The sequence below is a fragment of the Typopeltis vanoorti genome, chromosome 11 (genome assembly GCF_054136105.1).
Source record: "Typopeltis vanoorti isolate ZY-2024b chromosome 11, IOZ_Tvanoo_1.0, whole genome shotgun sequence".
NCBI lineage: Eukaryota > Metazoa > Arthropoda > Arachnida > Uropygi > Thelyphonidae > Typopeltis > Typopeltis vanoorti.
This window is the reverse complement of record NC_143559.1, coordinates 107,623,312-107,648,436: the sequence shown is the minus strand read 5'-3', so window position 1 is coordinate 107,648,436 and position 25,125 is coordinate 107,623,312. Positions and strand designations below refer to the sequence as shown.

At 34.0% G+C, this 25,125-nt stretch overlaps 1 protein-coding gene across 2 annotated transcripts in view; it reads right to left on the bottom strand.

The window, feature by feature from the left end:
- Positions 1–8,804: 8,804 nt before the first annotated feature.
- The window catches only part of LOC150101918 (sin3 histone deacetylase corepressor complex component SDS3-like), a 151,808-nt gene continuing 135,487 nt past the window's right edge, over positions 8,805–25,125 (bottom strand). For both annotated transcript variants that reach the window (XM_090400938.1, XM_090400939.1), the window contains exon 10: positions 8,805–9,034. In XM_090400938.1, the coding sequence (XP_090257064.1) occupies positions 8,939–9,034 (96 nt within the window). In that variant the 3' untranslated portion in view covers positions 8,805–8,938. The remainder of the gene's footprint in view (positions 9,035–25,125) is intronic.

The following is a 25,125-nucleotide window of genomic DNA, read 5'->3' as shown; positions in this document are numbered from 1 at the left end:
TAATGTATTTTTCCGCATGTTTAGAAGTTTTCGAAGTTAACTTTTGTGTCATAGCTGCAGGCGTTAAAAATGTCCGTAACACTTTATGGAAACTTTACCGTAAGTTCGACTCGAGTAGCTACTGTCCGACCAAAGATGCGAGACCCACGGCTGGCATTGTGCCAAGAAATCAATTCATGTTGAAGGGAAAGAAAGGAATAAGGCGATGTACGAATTCGTTACCAACATGCGAAATCACGTGCTTTCTTACGTAAATTTTCCAACTGTTGTACAAGCAAAATAGTTGCCACTTTAAAAACTAGAATTTTCATTAAACAAAAGCTAATTTTCCGACGTTTCCGACAGATGCAAGAATCCTCGCCATTAGTGGCGAGGGTTCTTGCATCTGTGGTCCCACAGTACAACAGTGGATTGAAAACACCATTTCCATAGTGCTACACAGGCTTATACATAAAATTAAAAATGGCTTCAAGTGAAAAGGCAAAAAATGAGTTAATTGAAAAGTATGTACAAGAGCATATTAGAAATAATATCAAAATTATGTTTTGGAATTATGGCTAAGTAACTAAAGATGTGAGGCCAGTATATTATGCCTATTTTCTGGGATGCAAAAACCTGAGTCTGGGAGGAAAAATCTTGCTGTCCCCATATAAAACCAGCTAACTCATCTTTAAAATACCTTTGGAAATTACCCTTTTTGTCACTTTAATGGAATTTTATCTTAGGTCTTCTTAACAGAAGGCGTCATTGTTACTGTTTATGGAGATTTAAAGTTGAATACACTCCCAAATGATAAAAAGAGCAAAATGAAGATTACACTGAAAGAATGAAGAGTAACCGGCGAGGTTCCATATTAATCATACTATGGAACGTCAGTCTGCATCATTTATTAATCTGTAGGAAGCCAATTTTATGATAAAGTGGAAAATAGAAATACAGAATTTGTTGTGAATCAGGAACAAGCACATGGTCCATTCATTAGCAAAGCTGGCCAAATAATATACAACATATAGCCTCTTCTGGTCAACCCCCACCTTCTGGGTTGCAGTTCTTTGGAATTATAGCTAAAGCAACTAAGTTCATGAGGCAAAGATATTGCATCTGTAAATTGCATGCCCATTTACAACTAAGGGATACTGGAGTGTTCAAGCATCCCCCACTTCAAGAATACTTTTCTAGCTAGGCCTAGATTTACCAAATGGCTAATGACTTTGTCACCTGCCTTTATCTGATGTCTCCAGACCAGGGGTTTTGGCTTCTCCCTCTATAAAATATGCAGTGACACCTTTCAAGAGTATGCCAAACATATAAAGATCCAAAGCCTCTCCCATCTTCAAGAGTTTCCTAAATGGTAATATCTTTAGGTTTCCTGATAAGCTGTCATATAGTTCTACTGAAATCTAACTGCCAGACTGTGCTGGAAGGAAGATAAGCAATGGTGGCATGCAGGAGGTAACTGGTTGTTTGGAATCACAACCGAACAGTTAAGGTTAACCTGTTTAGTTGAGGCCATGGTGTGGTGTGTTTATGCTTGATTAAAAAAAAAAATTGAGTATCTCGGAGGAAAAACCTACCACTCCTGTACAGACTTTCAGAGAGAGAGAGAGAAAAGGTTCATACCCAGCAGATGAATGGTAAAGATATGTGTTTAAGGTAATGTAATACCTAAAATTCTGATTGTTTGAGCATTGCATAAATTGTGAAATGAAGAGGGATGCAGTGTAAACTATGGATAGAATTTGAGATCAATGAGAATATCATTTATATACTGTATATGATGAGGTTAAGCAAGTACAATCATGGGGCACAGTAGTACTTGTCAAAAACCAAAGAAAGGAAACTGTTCCTCATGACATGTAATCACTGTCGGTGCCAGGTTATTTTGCATCCTAGGCAAAGTTTACAAGTGCGCCCGTTATTTCATAAACTGAAATGTTTCTAATTGACATTAAACAAAATAAAATTGTCTTTCAGGTTAAATTAATTGGACTTTTTTTAATTTTCTTCTTTAATTAATTTGAAAATTCTCTGTTATAATTCATTTACAAAAAAAAAAAAAAACAGTTGTTATAAAATACCGAAATTTAATATTTTAAAATGTTAACGTTTTAAAATATTTATCTTAACTGAATTTTAAATAGCGGTAAGTTCAAATCATTTAGGTAAGGAACAAAAAAGAACCAAGAGTTAAATAGTAAAATAGTGTGACATGTGAGGGATAAGGAAAAAGAATCAATACCTAAATCATATATCACTATTTAATTTTGATATTTTAGTAAAGTACAAATAAAGCATAGCTTGAAGTTTTGCACCCCCTTCATGGCTTGCACCCTAGGCAGTTGCCTAAATGGTAGCACCGGCACTGCATGTAATGAATGACTGAAGACAATGCTAGTCATTCAAGTGACAATTTTCAAAGAGGATCCCTAAGCCAGGACCAGACAAACTTTATTGGTAATGTCCAGAGCAATTTCACAAATATCTCCAAACCTCTCTTGCTCTGTTATTCATAACAGAGAGAGAGATTCCTAATTATTTATAACAGTTATTTCTTTGATAATAAGTTGAAGTTTATTTTGAACTTGGTTAGATTATAATAAGTTTAGTTTAATCCTTTATCCAAGTGTGAGCAAACAAAAATATAATAAATTGTTTAATCCTTTTATCCAAGTGTAAGCAGACAAAGTTTGCGCCTGAAAATATCTTCAGGACTGAGGCAAGTTGGTGCATCTGTTGGCAACTTGTAGCAAAGGTGGATCAATCAGACAAATTTGGTATGACCACCATTGAAGATGTTGAGGAGCAACTGAAGTTGTATCAGTAATTTTTCACCTTTGCTACAAGTTGCCAACAGATACACCACCTTGCCTCAATCCTGAAGATATTTTCAGGCACAAACTTTCTTTGATAATAAGCTTATTTCTTTTATCACTTTTTTTACAACATGAATACCAAAGAACTGATGCATCATAATAGCCATACAAAAAAATAGTGTGAATAGCTCATTCATAGTAGGAAATTCATAACTCTACTATACACACAAAAAAGTAATAGAAGACAAAAAATCTTTCTGGAATGGATAATAGTTGTTTCATTCAATGCAAAAAGTAAGTTCATAATATCATCCACAAAAGTTATATCAAGATAAACCACTTCCACTTTCTAGTTGTTTATGAAATGTGTTTTATTTCTTGTAGTATATAAAACTTTGCAATACAGTTGATTCTTACCATAGCAAGCAGCAGTAAAACAAACTCACTCAAACCATTAAGATGTTCCCCAGAAAGCCTGCGGTCCCTACAAATATCCTGTTGTGAGAATGAATGTACATACTGTAGTTGCTGAACGGCATTTTAGATGTGAATGTTTTTCAGTCTTTTAATGCATTAAAAATAGTTATAAAGCAAAATCTCATTAAAATATGAAATCATGTCATACTAAAATTTGCAAATTCCATAAGATTTTCAGTTGATTTTATTTAGGTTTTAAGAATAATTTTTTCATAAAATTACTGAACATAATAGAAGTTTAAATTTGTATTAAGGTGTGAATGAATGCAGACATCTTTATAACTGACTAATGTACAGAGTGAGCCTCCATTTGTAATCTGGATTACAAATCCTACCTGACGTGAAGAACTTTATCAGGCCTTTTCAATCAAGGGTGAGTTATCTAGTCTCATATGAAGGTGGAAGGATTTTCCTCCTGTAAACTTGACAAACTGGCTCTGTAAACACAATATATCTCTACTGGACAAGGACGGTAATGGGAAACCACCCTGTTCTAAAATAATTTCCTACTGAAGTAGCATTGCTACCACACCAACCACTAAGTTGAGAGAAAACACACACAATGCACAGAGATGAAAAGCTGCTAATTCAGTATACTGTTCACCAGAATACAAAATAATTAACTTTTTTCACATCAATAACTACTTAATTAAGCAAATTATTTGGTGCTCGGTCGGTTAGCCTAGTGGCTTTGCGCTTCACAACCATATGCCTGAGGGAGGAGTGTCCCAGGTTTGATTTTCGAATTTTGAAGAAGTCGAAGATGTGAGGAACTTGAGAATCTTCCTCAGCCATAGCCAAGTTAGCCGGTCTTGGGCACGAGCAGTAGGGTTTTTTCCACCAGTTTATCTGGCGTTTTTCATCCCGTAAGCAGGCAAATCAGCCCCATGAACATACGCCTCTACAGTCAAAAAATATATCCTCCCAGCGACAGGATAGGTGACAGGTCAGTTGGGAATGGTACTAACAAGAAGTCGCATCTAAGTAACATGCAGACCCTGCATAGGAAGCAGGAATAACGCATAGTGAATGAAGAAGAAGATTTGGAGCTTGGTACAAAGATGATCTTTATAACTGCTATTATTATTTTATATACAAGAGGCATTTATAAGTTCCCATTAACATTACAACTGCAGAAACTTGCTCTCGTAGTGCCAGAGACCCAGAAAAAAAAAAAAAAAAGTATTTTTACAGGTTTGGCAACTAGAATTGCCAAATAGAGAAACTTTTTGTAGCCTTTTTTTTTCTTTCCCAGAGCTATAAGAAGTTCCTTGGTTCCTGATACTGTTCAAGTCTTACAATAGGAATGAAACCCTTGCCTGTGGCAATCTTTGGCAGCACATGCAAATAAGCGCTTCACTCTGGAAACCCTGCAATTCAAGAAAATCTACCAAAAAATACACCATTTCAGACAATATACACCTATTAGGGTTTAACTACCTTTATGCAGGATATAATTTCAATAGGCAGGGAATTTTAATATGCACTTCGCATCCATGATAACCTTGACGTATTGGCCAGTAGCGTGGCCAAGACGTCAAGGTTATATATATGAAATTTGAAATACATGAAACAATTGCTGCCATCTCATGGCAGCAATTGTTTCATGTATTTTCTTCCCTGATGCCTATTGAAATTATTGAGTCTTGGATTAAGCTATTAGTATGGCTAAGGATGGAGCCTAACTGCTCACTAAATCTTAAAAGTTAGTTAGGGCTAAAAGAGCCTCGAGGACTTTATTTTGGGAAATAAAAGTATTCATTTACTTACTGCTTTTTAAATATCTTCTCTTCCATCTAAGACGGGTTGAGTCTTCTCTTGAGCAGAATCTTCCAGTCTTCTCTGTTCCTTGCTGTTCGAAAAAGTTCCTTATATGTTCTTCATTCATTTCAGCCAGGTAATTCTTGATCTTCCGGGTCTTCTTTTTTTCAGTTGGAAAAGTATTGATTAGGACGTTAGGAAGTCTGCATCCATGCGTACATTGTGGCCAAACCATTTCAGTTGTTGTTTTCTAATTTTTTTCTATTATTGTCTTTTTATACAATAATTCGTGTCTGACTGTGCTGTTTGTTTTCTTTCCAACTTGTTCTATTTATTTTTTCTTAAGCATTTCATTTCAAATACCAGCAGTTTTTTCTCTTCTCTTTTCTTAATTGTCCATGCTTCTGCTCCATAGATGACTGTTGGTATAATTATTGATTCATATAATTTGATTTTGGCTTGCTTAGATATCTTGTTTTCCAGATTTTCTGTAATTTTCTCATGGTGGTCATCCTGTCACTATTCTGTTTGTTTTGAGTTCATCTATTGTTTCTGTTAGTTTTGATCCAAGATATCTGAAGTTGTCTACTTGTTCTATTTGTCTCCATTGGATGGCAGTTCTGTTCCTCCCTATTTTCATCACTTTTGTCTTTTGTATATTTATTGTCATGTCATATGTTTTACAGGTTTCGTTTAGCTTGTTTATCAACCTTTGTAGTTCTTGCAATAAGGACGAGATTATCCGCATATTTGATATTGTTTAAACCATTGACATTGATTCCAGGCTCATTGTCAATTGCCTTCTTTACAACTTCTAGATATATGTTGAATAGGCATGGGGATAATGGGCATCCTTGCATTACTCCTTTTTGGATCTCTATGGGTTCTGTTATGAATGTGTGTCCTTTTTAATTATTGGATTTGTCTTAGAGTAATACTTTATCAGAAACTGTATTCTATATTTGTCTATTGCTTTTTCTAGTAGAACTTTAAGGATTTCTCTGTTGATGCTATCGAAAGCTTGTTTAAAGTCCACAAAACAGCAATATAGTTCTTATGGTCTTCCCAGCTGAGCTCTGCTAGTTGGTGCAATGTGAAAATCTGGTCTATTATTGAATAGTTTTCTCAGAAACCAGCTAGTTCTGTGCCTATCAGTTCTTCATAGTGTTTTTTAATCTATTTTGTATAATTCTTATGAATATTTTATAGGTGTGGGAGAGTAAATTTATTAGTCTGTAATTTCTGCAGTCTCTTTTGTCTCCTTTCTTGTATATATTGGATGATCTTTCCAGTTCTCTAGTCATCTGGGATCTCTCCTGTTTGTAGTATTTTATTGAATAGGGTTGTTAAATATTCTATTGATGTGCTGCCGCTACATGACCACAGTTCAGTAGGGATAGTATCAATGCCTGGTGCTTTATTATTTTTCATCTGTTTTATTACGTACCTAATTTCTTCTTGTAAAATTTTTGGCATTGCAGTTTTGTTTCCTTGGTGAAAGATAGTCTTAAAATGGTTTGACCAGATTTTTCTTATATCTTCAATATTCCTGGTTTCAGTCATCTTGTTGTTTATCATTGTTACTGCTTTTGCTGAGAATTCCTTTGTAATTTCTCTCTTATAGTGTCATGGAAGACTTTTAGATTGTTTTGTTGGTATGCTTCTTGGCATTTCTTAGCTTTTTCTTCTAACCATTTTTCTTTGGCTTTTTTGCATAGGTTATCAACTTTATTTTTTAGTGCTCTGTATTTTTCTCTATTCTCTTCATTGTTTTGTTGGTTTACAAGTATCTTGGCCTTTGTAGCTACGATTTCTTGGGTTATCCACTGTTTGCTTATTTTGGGTTTGGTACCTAGAGTGACTTTTGCAATTGATCACACTGTTTCTTTTCCTTCTTCCCAGTATTTTCTGCTGTTCTGGAAGATGGAGGATTTCAAACACATCTGTTCTACAAATTAACTTCTGCTTGAGCTATCTTTTAGTTTTGATAGGTTGATGTTTTCTTTTCTATTGTTTTTCCTGTTGAATTTTACCTTCACTTTGGCAGTTAATATTTTGTGGTCAGTGTCGAAATCAATGCTTCTTAATGTTCGTACATTATTTACTGATTTTTTCCATTTTTGTTTATGATGAATATAGTCTATGCAGTTCTTTATATTACCATCTGGGGATGTCCATGTATATTTATTATTAAGGCATTGATAGAACAATGTGTTTGCAATCATTAGTTTATTTGCTTTACAGAAGTGGAGTAATTGTTCTCCTCTGTCATTAACCTCTCCGTATCAAATTTCCCCATTACATCTTTTTTGTCTGCTGTGAACTGTCTTATTTTAGCGATAAAATCTCCCATCACTATCATGAGTTCTCTATTTTTGGAATTATCTATTTCCTGTTGTAGTTCTTAGAAATTTTCTATTTCTTCTTCTGAATGGTTACTGTCTGGTGCATATATTTGGATTATTTTAATTGGTTTGACCTTTTTCTTTTGCTTGAAGTTGGCTGTGATTATTCTAGGAGACACTGGTTTTATTTCAATTACTGAATGTGTAAGTTTCTTCTCAATTAATAATGCAACTCCTTCTCTGTGTATGCTATCTTTTCTTCCTGAGAGGTATAGTTTTCCTTCTGGTAAATCCATGAATCCATCTCTGCACCAATGTGTCTCTGATAAACCCAAAATACTCCATTTCATTCTTTTTAAACTTTCCTGGACTAATTGCAATTTCCCAGGTCGGTATAATGATCTTATGTTGAGGGTGGCCACGTATTTCACATCCTTGGCTGACCACATTCTGATTTCTCACCTACTCTATGTGGTCTTTAAGTAGGCGCATTGGCTGTCCCGTATGAAGTAGCATTATCTCGGTTTGTAGACTTTCTCCAGCTCATGGAAGTTACTGGCATAATAATGTAGTCAGCTTGCAATGCCTCTGCTACATCCTTCGGTCCATGGCTCTTTATTCAGAGCAACCCATTTGGGTTTCCCCCATCCACCACCCCAGGGGATGCGTCTGGTAGAAGTGTGGTCTCCCCCAAAGTTTTTTAAATAACTTATAGAATTATATTAAATATTATATATATATATATATATATATATATATATCAGCAAAGCTGGTATCGTGGGAAGTCAATTGAATAAATTCATATGGAATAAGAAAGAAATTAGTCGGAACACTAAATTAGCTGTATACAAGACTGTGTTCAAACCAATTTTAACTTATGGATCTGAGAGCTGGGTCAGAAGTAAAACACTTGACCAAAGACTAGAGACCGCAGATATGAGAGTCCTGAGAAAGATTAGAGGCGTGAACAGATGGCATCAATGGCAATATCATATTAAAAATGAGGATATTAGGAAAGAACTTGACATTGTCAGCATCCAGGAATGCGTTAGCAGAGCTAATCTCAGATGGTATGGTCACTTAAATAGAATGGGAGAGGAAAGATTAGCAAAACAAGTGTTCTCTGCCAGGTTGGCAGGAAAATGACCCAGAGGAAGACCAAGATATAGGTGGATTGATACGGTACAAAGTGCCTTTGACGATAGAAATATAAGATCTGATAATGTTGGAGTCTTGACAAGTAACAGACTGATTTGGAGGAAAATTGTAGATAGGAAGTTAGTAATGATGTAATTTTTTCATGTAGTACTGTCATATCCTGTACACCCCTTGAGGGTACATGGCAGGAATTTGATGATGATGATATATATATATATATATATATCCAAATCATTTAAAACAAAAAAAATCAATCAATATTCTATTTATTTGGTATATTCATGATTTATTACAGTAATGTCAACAGTTGCCAGTTTGAAGATGTTATTATTAACAAATTTATTATACAATTTACACTGCAAGTGATTACATACATAGACATTATTAGGATGACCTCCGCCTTATAGTAAATTTTCCTTTTTGCAGCTGTGAAACATATATACGAACTTTGCTGCTGTCAGATGTCTTCTTAATCCAAATCTAAATGTAAATAAAAAGTCATAAGTAATGGAATATAAAGGTAAAATTCAGGTTAGAAAAGTGTGATATTAACCATCATTCTAATAAAGAAGCCCAACTGGCAGCCAGCAGCATAATCTTATCAATTCCTGATAGGTACCCTCAAAGAAAGCACATGATACAATGGTACATAATTATTGACATAAAATTATTACACAGTGACTCCATCAACATACTTTAATTTTAGTCTTTCTCCTATCATCCTGGCAGCTAACAACTGCCTAAAATATTTTTCCTCTTCTAATCTGTTTAAGTGACCATACTATTTTAGCTTTGCTCACACATTATTAAGGTTAATAGTGTGAAGTTCCTTTCTAATATCTTCATTTTTAATATGATTCTGTCAGTGATACTATCTGTCAGTAATACTCCCTTTCTCATAAATGTAATATCTGTGGTAACTAGGCTTTAAAGCAACCCCCATCCCAAATTTCTGACCCAAGTTGGTCTCAATACTATCTTACATACTGTTAATCTTGTGCTAATTTCTCTCATTCCATATAAATTTATTCAACTTTGATTATTCTATTATCTATTTCTATATTTAATTTGCTATCAGCCCAAATTATTCTATTATCTATTTCTATATTTAATTTGCTATCAGCATTAACAATGATGTTTTCCATGTTCGTGCATTTTTTTTTTTTGCTGATTTCAAGTCTTTTTTTTTTTTTTTGCTGATTTTTTTTACAGTCAGTTGGGAACTTGCATAGCATGTGTCACTTTTGAATTTATGTGTAATATTTATAAAATGCCACTTTCAATTTTTATCAGTAGAATTTCTGAGTTAAACCAGTATCTGTTAACAGTCTCAATGGCATAAAAAATCACAAAGGTAATATCTTATTTCACATCATAAAAAAGTTTCCTGTTGAAAATATTATGCATTATAACAGCAGTCCTTAAACTGTGGGTCAGATCAAACATTGATAAATGTTAATAAATTAAATGTTTATTAATAGACTATTTGAAATTATACTTGTTTAGTTTATTGCAGAAATAAATGTCATCAAACATCATGATTGCATGACACTAGATTATATTAAAAAAATAATAAGTTAGCTTAACCACTACTGCCAGAGGTCATGAATATAAAAAAAAAGTTTAAAAATCTGTGTATTGCAGAAATCCATTGGTTTCTGTACTGAGTGTAGTGTATGTTTATGTCTAGAAAATTACAAGTTTATTTTCATGATCTATAAAATTTTGAAACAAGAGAAAACAAGACAGGATGGTTTGTCAGAATATAATAATTTTTTTAATAATGTTTTTGTACAGTTTCTCAACAATCGTCATCTAAAAATCAAGTTCAATCTGGAAATGGAAAATGATGATAAATTACCATTTCGAGAGGGGTGGGTAAAAAAAAAAAACGCTATTAAGTTATAAGTCGATAGAAAACCAACCCAAATGGTAGGTACTTGCATGCAAGGTCATTTTGTGATCCCCAACAAAAATAACGTATCATTACACCTTCAAAAACAGAGCTTTAAATTAAAGATGATGAAATAAAAAAGAAAAGAACTTCAATTCCTCCAAAATACTTATTAGGAAGTTATTAAAAAAATTATTATATTCTGACAAACCCTCCTGTATAAGTCCAGAAATCGATTACAAAGATACTATCTCCTTGCCCTACACTGACAGCATGTCTAGACACACAACTAAGTTTTTAAAATCTGCCAGCAACAGAACAGCTTTAGGGCAGTTCACATCTTACATTCTATGTTCCCCTAAAGATAATGCTCCATTTTACAAACACCCTGGAGTATACAAGATCCCTTGTTCCTGTGGATGTAGGTTAAAGTGAGAAATGTTTGAAATCCATAAAAAATATGTAGGCAATGTGGAAACAAGAGAGGAGAAAATAGTGGCCTAGTTGCACATATTCTTGCAGAACAGATAGGCCATCTGCCTCCATGCCTTAGAGGAAAACACTTCAAGAATGTTCCGAGACTTCTGAAGTAATTCACTCACTTGGTACATTAAACAGAACCAAGGAATTACATTTCATGACATCTGGAAATCTAATTCGTCAATTACTTATAAGTTTTAAACAACACACAGACTGTGTATAATGTGCTTAATGATACATGTGATTAACTGACTGACTATTCAATATCTTTCAATTTGTCAAATAACAGCTATTTTAAGCATTTAGACCTTTTGTATATTCCTTGTAAAGCTTCCCAAAGATGCTGTCAGCCAAAAGACAGCAAAACATGTAGAAGAATTATTTAGTTTTTAAAAAATATACGAGTTTAACCTGTTCTAATTATTTATATAGTTGATTAAAAGAAGTCCTTTTTTTTGGGGGGGGGGGGTAAAAAAGTAGGATAGATGTGAGATTGTCAAAAATTCTTAGAATAATTTTCCCTTATCTGTTATTTAAATGTGGGTTGTTATGAAGCTGTACTGCATTTACTGCTACAATAATAAAATTTCTACTTTGTTTATATTAAATATGTGTAATATTGGATGATAATGTTATTCACTATACATAGTTTCATTCTAAGAAAATAAATTCTGCTGTGTATTTCAAAGTGCATTTTTAAAAATAAATCCTATGTTTTACAAGACAAGGACTGCTTCTAGAAACTATATTATTTGTTATTGATTACTTATACAGCATACTCTTGGAGTTTCATCCCTCCTGGTTCCAGAGGGGTGCCATAACTCGAAAACGTTTGTAAGTTGAAGCATTTTTGTGTTGAGGTTTGAAGATGGTATGGTTATGACTGAAATAAGAAATCTAAAGGTATGAAAAACTGGTTTACTGAATGAGTTCGTGTGCTGCAATGCCATCTCTTGTTGGTTTGGCATAGCACTGTGTCATATCTGCATGTATCTTCTACATTTGATGAGATTGGTATTCCTTTTTCCAATTAAAGAGTATCTCTTTTCCTAATTAGAGTAGTGTTCACCAGAGTAGCACTTTTAACCTCAGCAAGAATTTTTTGTTTTTTTTTTTCAAAGTAATTACTCAATACATCAAGAATATCTTTTTCTCCAGTTTTCATGTCACCTTTATCATCTCTAATTCTTTTTACAGCACTCTTTCCTCCATTTCTGACCTTTTTCAACAGCTCCAGAATATCTTGCCACTTTCTTGATATTTATTTTCTATGTTCTTACCAAAGTCTTCCCTTAACAGTAGTGTCAAGAATGTCTAGTCTTCAGCCTATCTCAGATTGTGATACACCTTTATCACCAAGTGTAATCATTTTAATCTTTGAATCTAAGCCTTACAAGTTTTCTTTTCACTTTTATTCTGCCATTATATTAAGTTTAATCACAACAAGAAAAATAACAGAATAAAAGTTAAAAACAGTTTAATATTCACACAATATGCAATCATAGAGTGCAACACAACAACACAAAGACGTGAGAGACGAGCCGTGTCTGATGGCACAATGATGACTGTGAGACAGTGACATCTTTTGTGTGGTAGCATCATAGCGCTAAAGAGCTGAAACTCTGAAGCAAGTGATATAATTTTGAGGTAAGTAGCAATTCAAAAATGTCAAAGTGCAAAGCACCATAAGTCAGGGTATGCCTGTATAGCCTGAAAACAACAGATTAGTTTTGCATTTTACATAACTTTGTTTTAATAGCAAGCGCACAAGTGCATACACACATTCTTTAAAAACTGCTAAATATCTGCTCAATATGGAAACAGTATGAGAATTTCTCATGTTCTGCCATATGGGCAAGTACAACACAAGATAATGTTCATTGCTGAGTATGAACATGTTAAAACACTCCCCATGACTTGTATATTAAGGAATATAACATCATCTTGATAAAGTAGAGCTAATATGAATATTTCTAATTATGATATCAGGTTTTAATGCCACTTTCCTTTATAATGTGACACACCTGGTTATGAATAATACTGGCAACAGACTGCATCTTTGTCTTATACCTGATTTTATATCAAACCATTTTCATGTACACTTACACCTTTCATGTTAACTTACAACTGAAATATGAGCTATATATTGTTCTATATGTCCATGCATCATAAATGCTACCTGGACATATTTCCTTTTTTTTTTTGAAGATGAATACTATGAGAACTCTAATCCAATGGAATCCAACTTCCTGGGCCAAGATTTCTGAATTATGCAAGAGTTGGGTAGTCTCTAAACCCTTTATATCTGCATATTTCAGCAATTCTAATTAATAATTATTATCTACTCTAGCTAACTTACTACATTTTTGAGATTCTTCTGAGGACTTTTTCTAAGTCAAGATCACATTTCTTTCAAACATTTTCTAGCACTGTTTTGTCACTATCTAATCAGCAATATTTCAACATAATTATTCTAGACATACAGAATATCTTGTGTTCAGCTTTTATGTAACCATTATCATCTCCGATTCCTGATTGTTCCTCTATTTTTAAACATTTTGCCACTTTTGTGTTATTTATCTTCTCTTCCCTTGACTTTTGTTTAACTACATTTACACATCACTTAGCTTTCTTACATTTTTCCAGAAATGTCTCTTTAACTTGCTAAGTTGACTATGACGTTCAGATATATCCATCTCTACAAACAACTTTGCCACTTGCTTTTCTGGCTGAATCAATCAGTGTTTACTTCAGATTTTTCCAATGGGTCTCATAAATATAGTTTTTTGTTTTGAAACTTACACTTTATCTTCAAAAATATTTGTATACTTTAAGTCTACAGCTCACCTCTGAAAGCTACTTGACTGATTCTTTTTAGAATAAGTTTCTGTGTATTGTTTTTTTCAATATTCATATTTAAAATACGCAAACTAAATAGTTTCAAATCAACCATATAATTTTGTATCCTGAAACAGTCTGAAGATATGTATCTGTATTGAATTTGTATCACTACACTAACAACAATAACACAATCTTTGCCACAAGTGAGAGTTATTTTCTCTTCATATGAATTTATGCACATCATCATTGGGTTAGATATTAATAAGGCTATGGGAATGAATGACATATCACCACATATTTTTAAGATATGTGAACAACAGTTATGCCCTTTATCTGGTTATTTAAAGAAGGTCTTGCAGTGGGTCAACTTCCCAATTATAGGCCAATCTGTATAACTGCAGTTGTAGTCAAAGTGTTGGAGAGATTGGTTAGGAATAAAATACAAGGTTGGGTTCATGGACATAGTATTCTTTATGATGGTTAGTATGGATCTGTAAAGAATAATTTTAGCAATTTACCCGTATCTGATGATAAGATAATGAGTGTGTTAGATAAGGGAAAATCATATACAGTGATATTCTTGGATTTTGCAAAAGTTCGATAAATTACCACATGATAAGTTAGTGTACAATTACTTTGAATAGACTTTTGACTAGCATAAAGGAGTGGGGCTATAGTTTTAATATTAATAAGTACAAGGTATTGCATTTTGAAGTGCATAAATATAAGGCTGTGTACTATATTGATGCAGCTCTACTACAGAAAGTGGATGAGATTTGAGATTTGGAAGTGATGGTTGACAGTATGATGGAGCAGTGTATAAAGCACTGGTCAGGCCACACTTAGATTATCATGCTCAGATTTGATCATCTGGTTTTCATTGTTGTGTGGAAACATTGGAGAGGGTCCAGAGACAAGTGATCAAGACAATATCTGGACCATGGAATGTTGGCTATTGAGAGAGGTTGAAGAAATGTGGATTGCAGGGTTTGGTGGGCAGAAGGAAAAGAGATGACATGATACAGAGTGATTGTAAAGTCATGCAACCGAAAGTTTGAATTTGTACCAATTGTTTCCAAATCGTTATAATCATTCCTTTTGCCACTAGATGTCACCATCATATTATTACAAAGTACTGGAGATGCCAAGTTCACTGTGACATGTACAGGTTGTTCACTGTGGAAGTGAAATGTCTTTTTCCTAGTCACAATGAGTTTTTATTTTGGTTATTCCACTAATCATTCCACTAAGTTATGCCACTAATCATTCTTATGCATGTGTTGCTGAGGAATTTCGTGAGAAATATCCAGGTACAGCAGTCCCTCCAAAGTCGACGATAACAAGATTAGTGCAGTGTTTTTGGGAAACTGGATCTGTTGCAGATAGGAATTGCGTCAGAAGACCCTTCATTTTGACTGATTATAAAATGGATGAGGTAAAGGGCACTACAACAGTTCCCCAAAAAGGCTTCAGGAAGCTTGCCATGCAATAATCAATGTCATATGGTAGTGCTCAGAAAGCTGCAAGATCATTACACTTTCGTCCATATCACGAGCACTCAGTCCATGAATTGAAGGGCCCAGATAAAGAGAAATGAATAATCTTCTGCAGATGGTTATGTTCATTCATTGAAGAATGTGGTATAGAGATGCTTGATACAGTCATCTTCAGCGACAAGGCCTGGTTTCACCTCAGTGGGTATGTGAATAATCAAAACAATAGGATTTGGTCATGTGAAAATCCACATGCTTTTCATGAAAAAGTTTTGCATCGGAGTTTGGTGTGCGATATCACGGCTTCATATGGTGGGACTCATTTTCTTTGAAATGACGGTGAATAGTTTCATCTACCAAGACATCACACAGTTCGTGGCGAATGGCACTGTTGGTTCCAACACTGTACTACTGTACAATAGTACTGTACTTTTTTGCAAGAATTTTTCGATGACTCTCTCATCTCGAAAGAATTGTGGCCTCCAAGATCACCAGGTTTATCACTACCAGACTTTTTCCTTTGGGAATGTCTCAAAGGTGTTATTTATTGGAATAATCCTCATACACTGGATGAACTAAAAATGAACATTTCAACAGCAATTGAAAACATCAGTGTGTGTGTGTGTGCGCGTCACAAGGTGGTATCAACCCTGATAAAAATATTGCAAGTTTGCATTCACGAAGGGGGGTGGCACCTTTCAACATGTTATAATGGTTACTATTCTTCTTTTATTATAAAGGTCTGATTATAACCTGTATTTGTATCTATTTCATTTTTCATAAACTTGTAATTAATCTCAAAAGAAATAAGTTATTATATTAGATATGTGTGCAACTTTACAATCACCCTGTAGAAACATATTTGTAAGTTATTAAGGGGATTTCATTGGATTAATGCAGAGGGAATTACAGAAAGAGAAGGTGAGAGGGAAAGAACCAGAGGCTATCCCTGGAAGTTAAGTAAGAGTGTGGTGAAAAGGATGTCAGGAATAGATTTTTTACAAGGAGAATTGTGTGGTACGATAAACACAATCATCACCACCACCATCACCAAATTCTCAAGGGATGTAATGGAGACTGATAATAATACATGAAAATTTTCTCATGAAAATCAAAAATTTCCTCCAAATTAGTCAATGTCAGGACTCTAGTATTGTCAGATCTTATATTTCAGTCTTCTAAGGTGCTCCTAACTCCATAAATCCATCTAGATCTTCGTCTTTTTCCTGGTAGAGTGCCAACAAATACTTGTTTAGCTAACCTTTCCTCTCCCATTCTGTTTACATGATCATACCACCTGAGATTAGTGCTCCTCATACATTCCTGAATGTTAACAATGTCAAGTTCTTTTTTAATACATTAAATATTCACTACTGTAAACACCATTATAGTCACAAAAACGAAATGATGTGCCATAACAAATTATGGAAGTAACAGCCTAAGTCCCACAGAACTATAGTTCGCCCACCATTTCTAGATCCCTTCTTGGCTTGATGCCAAGAATAGTCGATTCATGCTGAAGGGGAGAAAGAAATGAAGGATGTACGAATTGGTTGCCAACATGCGAAATCACGTGCTTTCTTGTCTGTTGCTGTACTAGTACTAGCTTGATTTTTGTTGTTCTCTTTTTGCATTATTTTTTTATTATTAATTTGTATGATGGATCCAGTACAGTCAACAAGTTCTATTGTTACACGTTTCAGTAGTTCTTGCAAAAGAATATTGAATAATGTGCTGACATTCTGCGAAAAAGAATCGTCAGAAGGCCGTCTTCTTCTTCCCCTTTCTCAAGTCATAAAACGTGCAAGTGCAATTGCGGGCGTATCGGGGTCGACTGTTAAAAGAATTCATAGGGAATCAAAAGGTGAAGGTAAGCCAAAATTTAAATCTCCTAAAAAAAAAGCGCCAGAGAAAGAAAACCATCGAAACCGTAGCTTTGAATGATTTTGATGTAGACGTTATAAGAAGAACTATTCACGAATTTTACGTGGTCGAGAAAAGAGTGCCAACTGTTCCGAAATTGATTCCTGTGCTTAAAGAAAAAATTAAATTTCCTTGGAAAAGAGAAACTTTAAGGAAAATACTTCATGAAATCGGATTTTGTTTCAAAAAGTCCCAGAATAAAAGGAAACTTATCATCATGGAGCGAAGTGACATTGTTTTATGTAGAACGCAGTATTTGCATGCATTAACACTCTACGTACATTTTTCCAACTGTTATACAAGCAAAATAGTTACACTTTAAAAACAGCAATGTTTGTAAAAGAAAAGCTAAATTTTCCGACCTGTAATAATAAACAAACTCAGTTTGTTTATTATTACATCCCAGAAGACAGACTGATTACCCTATTATCGGAATGGATTCTCCTTTTTCTGACATGCGCAGAAGTGTCGAGGGACCTCAAATCGGTGGGCGAACTATACTGGTATTTTAAGCTCTCTAACATAAACAGTAAAGGCACAGAATCTTCATTTTTTCTAACAGATAACATCATAATTAGTCATCATCATCAGCAGCCATTTTCTGTTGACTGTAGTTTGAAGACCTTCCCCCAAAGACAAAGGAAATGGCTGGAAACTGTATACTGATGACAGAACAATGCTTATGTATGGCAGGAACATAAACAAAGGGAATAACCAATGACAGAACACAATGGAATGACAAGAATGAAACTTGCAAACAATAATGGGAAATTCATAAGAAAAAAACTAGAAATATATGAAATTAGAAAAATGAAAATGCAGAATTAATGTTTAAATTTAATAATGTTATATTTGAGTAAATTAATGGCACTTAGCTGAATGTTAAGCCAGTCATGATGTGGCTATGGCACACGATGCCAGTCACACCCCGGTTAAATAGGTGAGGGTTGAGCAAAGGGCTAGCAACCCATCCTCGTAAAAAAGTGCTTTGCTATGGAAATCAGGACCACAGAAATATCTGACCAAAACGTAATACTACATGAAGAAGAACTTGAGAATGACATTCCCTAGCGAAAGCTCTTATGGAGAACCTAGGGAATTGAGGAATACAACAGAAAATTTGGATAAGACACAAAAACAAGAGATAAACTATTTGGAGCCAAAAAAAAACAATACAAGTTGGATGGTGGAATGTGAGGACTATGTGTGAAACATCAAAAGCAGCCAATAAGCCAAAGAAATGAAAGACTACAAAACTGAAATATTGGGAGTTTATTTTGCACTTGGTTAGACTATAATAAATTTAGTTTAATCGTTTATCCAAGTGTGAGCAAACAAAGTTTGCACCTAAAAATATAGGTAATATGACCTCTCTATTGCTTCTGCCTTAGTGTGACCACCTCTGGGTCTGCCTCCCACTGACAAGACCGCAATAAAGGTCGAAACCGGTCTGGGTAGTGGCCCGTCTTTCAATGCATAGCATTATACATGTCCGCAAGAACATGTGCTTTGCATGGGAGATACTGAGACAAGGAGTGATGAGAGCTTGGTCTACCTTTGCTCTGAGTTGCACCACCTTGCTACAGTCCTGAAGATATTTTCAGGCATAAACTTTGTTTGCTCACACTTGGATAAAGGATTAAACTAAATTTATTATTGAAATATTGGGAATAAGCAAGACGAGATGGAGTGGACAGGGATTGATTCAGTTGAGTTCAGGAGAAACAATATATGCTGGAAACAAAGATAAGGATAGTATACATGCAAAAGGAGTGGCAATAATGATGTCCGGTAAAGCAAGAGCTGCAATGATAGAATGGGGACCAATTAGAAAAAGATGCATAAGAGCAAGATTTAACTTAAGATTCTATAAAGTGACAATTATAAACATATATGCACCAACTAATAATGCATATGAAAAAGAAAAATATGAATTTTATGATATATTAAAAAAAACAATAGATGACACAAATCCTAGAGATATAGTAATGGGGGATCTAAATGCTAAAATAGGAAATGATCGTATAGGTAGAGAAATGATAATGGGAAATAAAAGATATAGAAAATATAAATGAAAATGGAAAGATATTACTGGATTTCTGCATGGTGAATGAATTAGTAACAGGAGGATTCACCTTTAAGCATAAAAATATACAATCTAAGCAGACATAGATTTAATGGTGAATATACCCTATCCATTTCTTAACCAAATATGGTTACTGATTAAAATAAAAATACCCCCCCCCCCCAAAAAAAAAGATTTAATTGATTGCAATAATTGGAGAGGAATATCATTATTAAACACAAGCAAAATACTAACAAGAATATTAGAAAGAATAAAAAAAGAAATTTAGAGCCAACAGATCATGTATAGATCAAATAAGCAACACTAAGATTAATAATAATAGAACAGTCAATAGAATGACAGTTAAAATCTTTATATCAACTTTGTTGATTTTGAAAAAAGATTTTGACAGCAATGACAGAGAAGCAAAATGGAAATTAATGTCATAATATGGTATACCATGTAAAATTATCAACGCAGTTAAAAAATTATGAAAAATATAAAATACAAATCATACACAATGGAGAAATATCAGAAAAGTTTGAAATTAAAACAGGAGTTACACAAGACTGCATTCTCTCTCCAACAATATTTCTTATTGTTGTAGATTGTGTTATGAGAAATGCCATGAAAAACACAAAAGGAATAGTGGAATTTAATAAGCTACACGACCTGGATTTTGCTGATGATATATGTTTACTAGCACACAAACAACAACATATGAAGACAAAAACAATAAAACTCAATGAAGAAGTCCTGACTATTGGATTAAGAATAAATAAAATGAAAACAAAAATTATGAAAATAAATAATAAACAAAAAGAAGACAGTACTGGATGGTCAAATTTAAAAACAGTGGAGAACTTTAATTACCTGGTTCAATAATAAATAAACAAGGAGGAGCATAGGAAGATATAAAATCTAAGATTTTATATCTGTGCTGTCTGATATAAAATCTTCGATTTTATATCAGACAGCACAGATAATTTTTAACATGTTAGGTAAAATATGGAGATCAAAGCAAATAGGTTTAAAAAACAAAATCAGGTTATTTAATACAAATATCAAATCAGTTCTACTTTATGCATCAGAAACATGGACAACAACAAAAGCAATTAGAAAAAAACTGCAAAGCTTTGTAAATAAATGTTTAAGAAGAATTCTACAAATAAAATGGCCAGAAAAGATATCTAATAGTTATGGCAAAAAATTAAACAAAAACCAATAATGTATAACATCAATCAGAGAAAATGGAGATGGATAGAACATGTACTAAGAAAACAGGAAAGGGACAAAGTCAAACAAGCATTAGAGTGGATCCACAAGGAAAGAGGAAGAGGAGTAGACCAAAGATGAGCTGGCAGAGAGGAGTAGAAGACCTCAGAAAGATTGGAAAGATCTTGACACAGATAAAGAAAGAAGCACAAAACAGAGTCAGATGGAAATCCATGGTCAAGGCACTATGCTCCTAATTGAGTGAAGAGGAATAAGTAAATAAGTAAGCTGAAATCTTCATAATGAACTAAATATGTGCAGACTATACAAACAAAATGAAAATCTAACTTCAAAATTCTACATCAGAATAGTTCTGTGCCTTTGCATACTGTTACTCACAGAAAATTCATAACTTAATTAAGCTTTGAATTAAAGAAATACTATATATATATATATATATATATATATATATATACATACATATATATATATATATATATATACTGTGGCCCCATATTTATTAAATTTACAGTTCTAGGAGAATATCATATTCAAGCTATCTATCCTTGGATCTCTGTCCAATTAGGAAGCTCATTTCTTCACACCAGCTGTGTAATCACTTTTCACCTTTCTTTTAAGCTGATTAATGCAGACTAATGTTCACCACTTGTATTTTCTCTTTGTAACTGGAAGTGACAAATTCTAAACTTAATGGATTCCTACTGTTTTGTTATTTTCAATTTTTTTTAATGGTACAGACTGCATGTACATATTTAGTTTATTATGAAGATATTAGGTAAGTGACATTAATTTAAGCAAATGTAACATTTTGAAATTTAAACTTGAATGGTGCATTTTCATTTTTATAATTTCATAGTCTACTAAGTTCTTTCTTATATGGTTCCCATTATTGTTTGCATTTGTACTTTTATGCTGTTTGTTGCACTTTTTTTGTGCTGCTGTTTTGTATTTTATGTTTCATTCCTGCTAATCCTTTGTTCTGTTGTCAATTTTCTTTCTTCTTCTTGTTTTCCTATTTAAATTCCCTTTGTTATTCTCTTCAGTATCCTCTTGTTCTATTTCCCACCATTTATTTTATTTAGGTCAATGAAAATCTAACTTCAAAATTCTACATCAGAAGAGTTCTGTGCCTTTGCATACTGTTACAGAAAATTCGTAACTTAATTAAGCTTTGAATTAAAGAAATACTGTATATCTTCACGATATACAGTATTATCATTTCGTGTATTAGTATATCGGGAAACATCTTCTTTGTTTCACGAGAATATGGAGAAGGATGGGGAAAATCAATCTTTTTTTTTTTTTTTTTTTTTAACTTAAATTCACTACAGTGAAAACCTGCACTATAACAAATTATTTCTCTGATCCTCAGGGTTCACTATACAGTATCCATTGTATCTTAATATTTAATATGATTCTGCCATTCATGGCATCTATTCACTCATTTAATTTTTCTAAGAATTCTGACACCTGAGATCTCCAGTCTTTGATCAACTCTTTTGTTTCTAACTCGTTGTTAAAATGGGTTAGAAAGTTTTCAGAGCTGTATGCTGCAACTGGTTTGAATACTATTTTGTATACAAAGCTATTTTAGTATTTTGATTAATTTTTCTCTTACTATATATAAATTTTTGCAGTTAACTCCACACCAGCTTTGCTTATTCTATTATCTATTTCCAAATTTAATTTGCCACCAATAAAAATTGTGCCTAAACAACTGAAGTATTTTTCATGTTCTATATGTTCTCCATTCAGATTACAGAATGATATTTTCCATGTTCCCGATAATTTTCATAGCTTTTGCCTTTTTTTTATTACTGATTTTCATGGCAATTTGTTACAGTAGGCATTTCATTAAGGAATCCTGAAGACTTGTAGTGGATTTATTCAAGAGATCTGCATAAAGCAAAAAACTAAGATTAATATCTCCAATTTTATCATTATTATTATTACTACCAGAGACCTCCAGGAAGTCAAGGACACATCAAGGAGGACCATACATCACCCACACCTGATGTCATACTTTCTATTAAAATATCATTCACACTGGATGCAGTCACTACTTTAACAGGCAAACTGTTTCACTCACTCACTGCTCTGTGAGAGAAAAATCGAGCTGTTGCCCTTCTCTTAACTATACACAAACTTAACTTCCATAGATGATCCCCTCATCCACTTTCTCTCTATCTGCAATCTAATGAAAAATTTCATTAATCAAAACCTATAACACTACACTCTTTCAGAGGTTTACAGACCTCTATCATATCACTTCTAATTTTCCTGTTTACCAGCATCTGCAGCTTATATACTCTCAGTCTAGCCTTGTAATCTATATTCCATAATCCTGATATTATCTTTGTAACTCCTCTTCGTAGCCTTTCTAGACCTCCTTTATCCCTTTGGAACCCAGAGGAAACCAAATTTGCACCAGATTCCAGGTCGTCATATCAAGGCCTTGTAAATAGGCAAAATGACTTCCATTTCCTTATCCTTGCTTCAACATCACAATTGTCAGAGTTATATTTGCAATTTTTGCAATGAGATCTTGAAATTCAAATTCCTGTCTAATCATAGGTGCAAGATCCCTAGCCACCTCCATGTAGCATAATCCCACCAATATCTATTGGAAATTTCATCATACCAAATTGCATAACATTACACTTACTAATTTGATATGAGGTTTAATGATACTTTGTGTGTTCATTATAGATGACAAATAACAAATCAGATAATGTGCAATTCCATTAACCGGTATCTTATAACAACCATTCAGAAGATTATAGGCTTCTACATCACTGCTCTTTCTCCTGTTTACTAGTGTCTAAAGTTCATATACTCTCAATCTGTCCTCATGATCTACAGTTCACAATCCCAATATCATTTTAAACTATTCTTTCCACCCTTGTCACAGCTTCATAAACTGCTGGGAACCCATGAGACCAAACCTGCACAGTCAGGTTTGGTCTTAAATTATGAGTCCTTGATATGACTCATAAAGAGGCTAACTACCTTTCTTATCCTTACACGTCAATGTTTGCTTTCCACCACAACTCCAAAATCCCCAAGCCAAAGGTTTCTCAAAACATAATCCTGCCAATGGGGTGCTTAAGGGTCAAAGCTGTATAACTGAGAGGAGACCTCCACATAGCCTTTAAAGGAATGCGGAGAACCGACCAGGGCTTCTGACCTAATGTCCAATCCTCACCTTCTCGTGGTGCACCCTGTTGGGTATCTACTTGGATACTGAACGAACGAGGATGGGCTGGCAATTTGGGATTTAGCCGACCAAATTGTATTCTTATTGGTTAAACCAAAATAAAAAATGATGGTACAACATGACAAAATTTCATGCCGGCTGAGGCATCGTCCGGTTAAACAAGGCCCCAGTTGTTTTCGCCAGGGAACCAGGGCAAACACCGAAAAGTCAGTTACTGGAACAAATCTGAAAACAAACCCCAACTTAACATCACCAGAGTTAAAGATCGGTACTATCAACGTAAGAAGCCTGAATGGCAAAGAAATGGAGCTAGCTGAGGAATTAGGTAAGTACCAGATCGACATAATAGGGGTGACAGAAACAAAAAAGACAAAAACTGGTGAGATCTTTCTGAGCAATAAATACAAAATGTTATATTCAGGCAATGACAATCTAGGAAAAGAAGGAGTAGCCATAGTATTCAACACAAAATACGAGGCTCATCTTCTTGAATGGAAATCAGTCTCAAGTAGAGTAATGTGGGCAAATAAGAGAATGGGTAACTGGACAATGAGACTTATTTGTGCCTATGGTCCCACAGAAGGTTCTACTAAGGTAGAAGTGGAGGAATTTTTTGAAGCTTTAGAAAAAGCAACTGACACAATGAAAAATGAAAAGTTGGTCCTTGTTGGGGATCTAAATAGCAGAGTAGGAAATGATTGCGAGACATACAAAAATATTTCGGGAAAATTTGGAGAAAAGAGCAAAGCTAATAATAATGGCAAATATCTGTTGGATTTCTGCTCAGGACATGGATTGGTTATTACTAACACCATGTTCCAACATAAAAATGTGCACAAATTCACATGGAGAGAAGAGGCTAGGAATAAGAAAAGTCTCATTGACTATGTTATTGTTGATAGTGATGTTTTCTCCCTGGTGCAGGACACCAGAGTGTACAGAGGATTTGAAATTGGAAGTGATCACTATTTAGTCTTGAGCAGGATAAAACTGAATTTCATATTGACAAGAATTAACATGTAAGAAAGTTTTAAAGCGAATAAAAGTTGAGCAGCTCTCATATGTGAACTGTACACTAAAATACACAAAGATTATTGAACAAAAAATGAAACAGTTTGAGAACGGGAACCAAATCTTGGAGATTCAGTGTCAAGCATTGAAGAAAACTCTGAATGATTCAGCCAGAGAGACATGTGTGTGAAGTTGTCTGCAAGGATAGAAAAATCAGAACTCCATGGTGGACACAGGAAGTTAAAGAGGCATTGTAGGAAAAGAAGAAAGCATATCAAAAGTTCCTGGCAAATAAGTCAGCTTGTGCTCTTAGAGAATACAGAGACAAATGTGAGAAAGCTAAACACTGTAAAACTAGCTAAACAAAAGTCATGGAAAGACTTTGGTAAGAACATAGAAAATAAATATCAG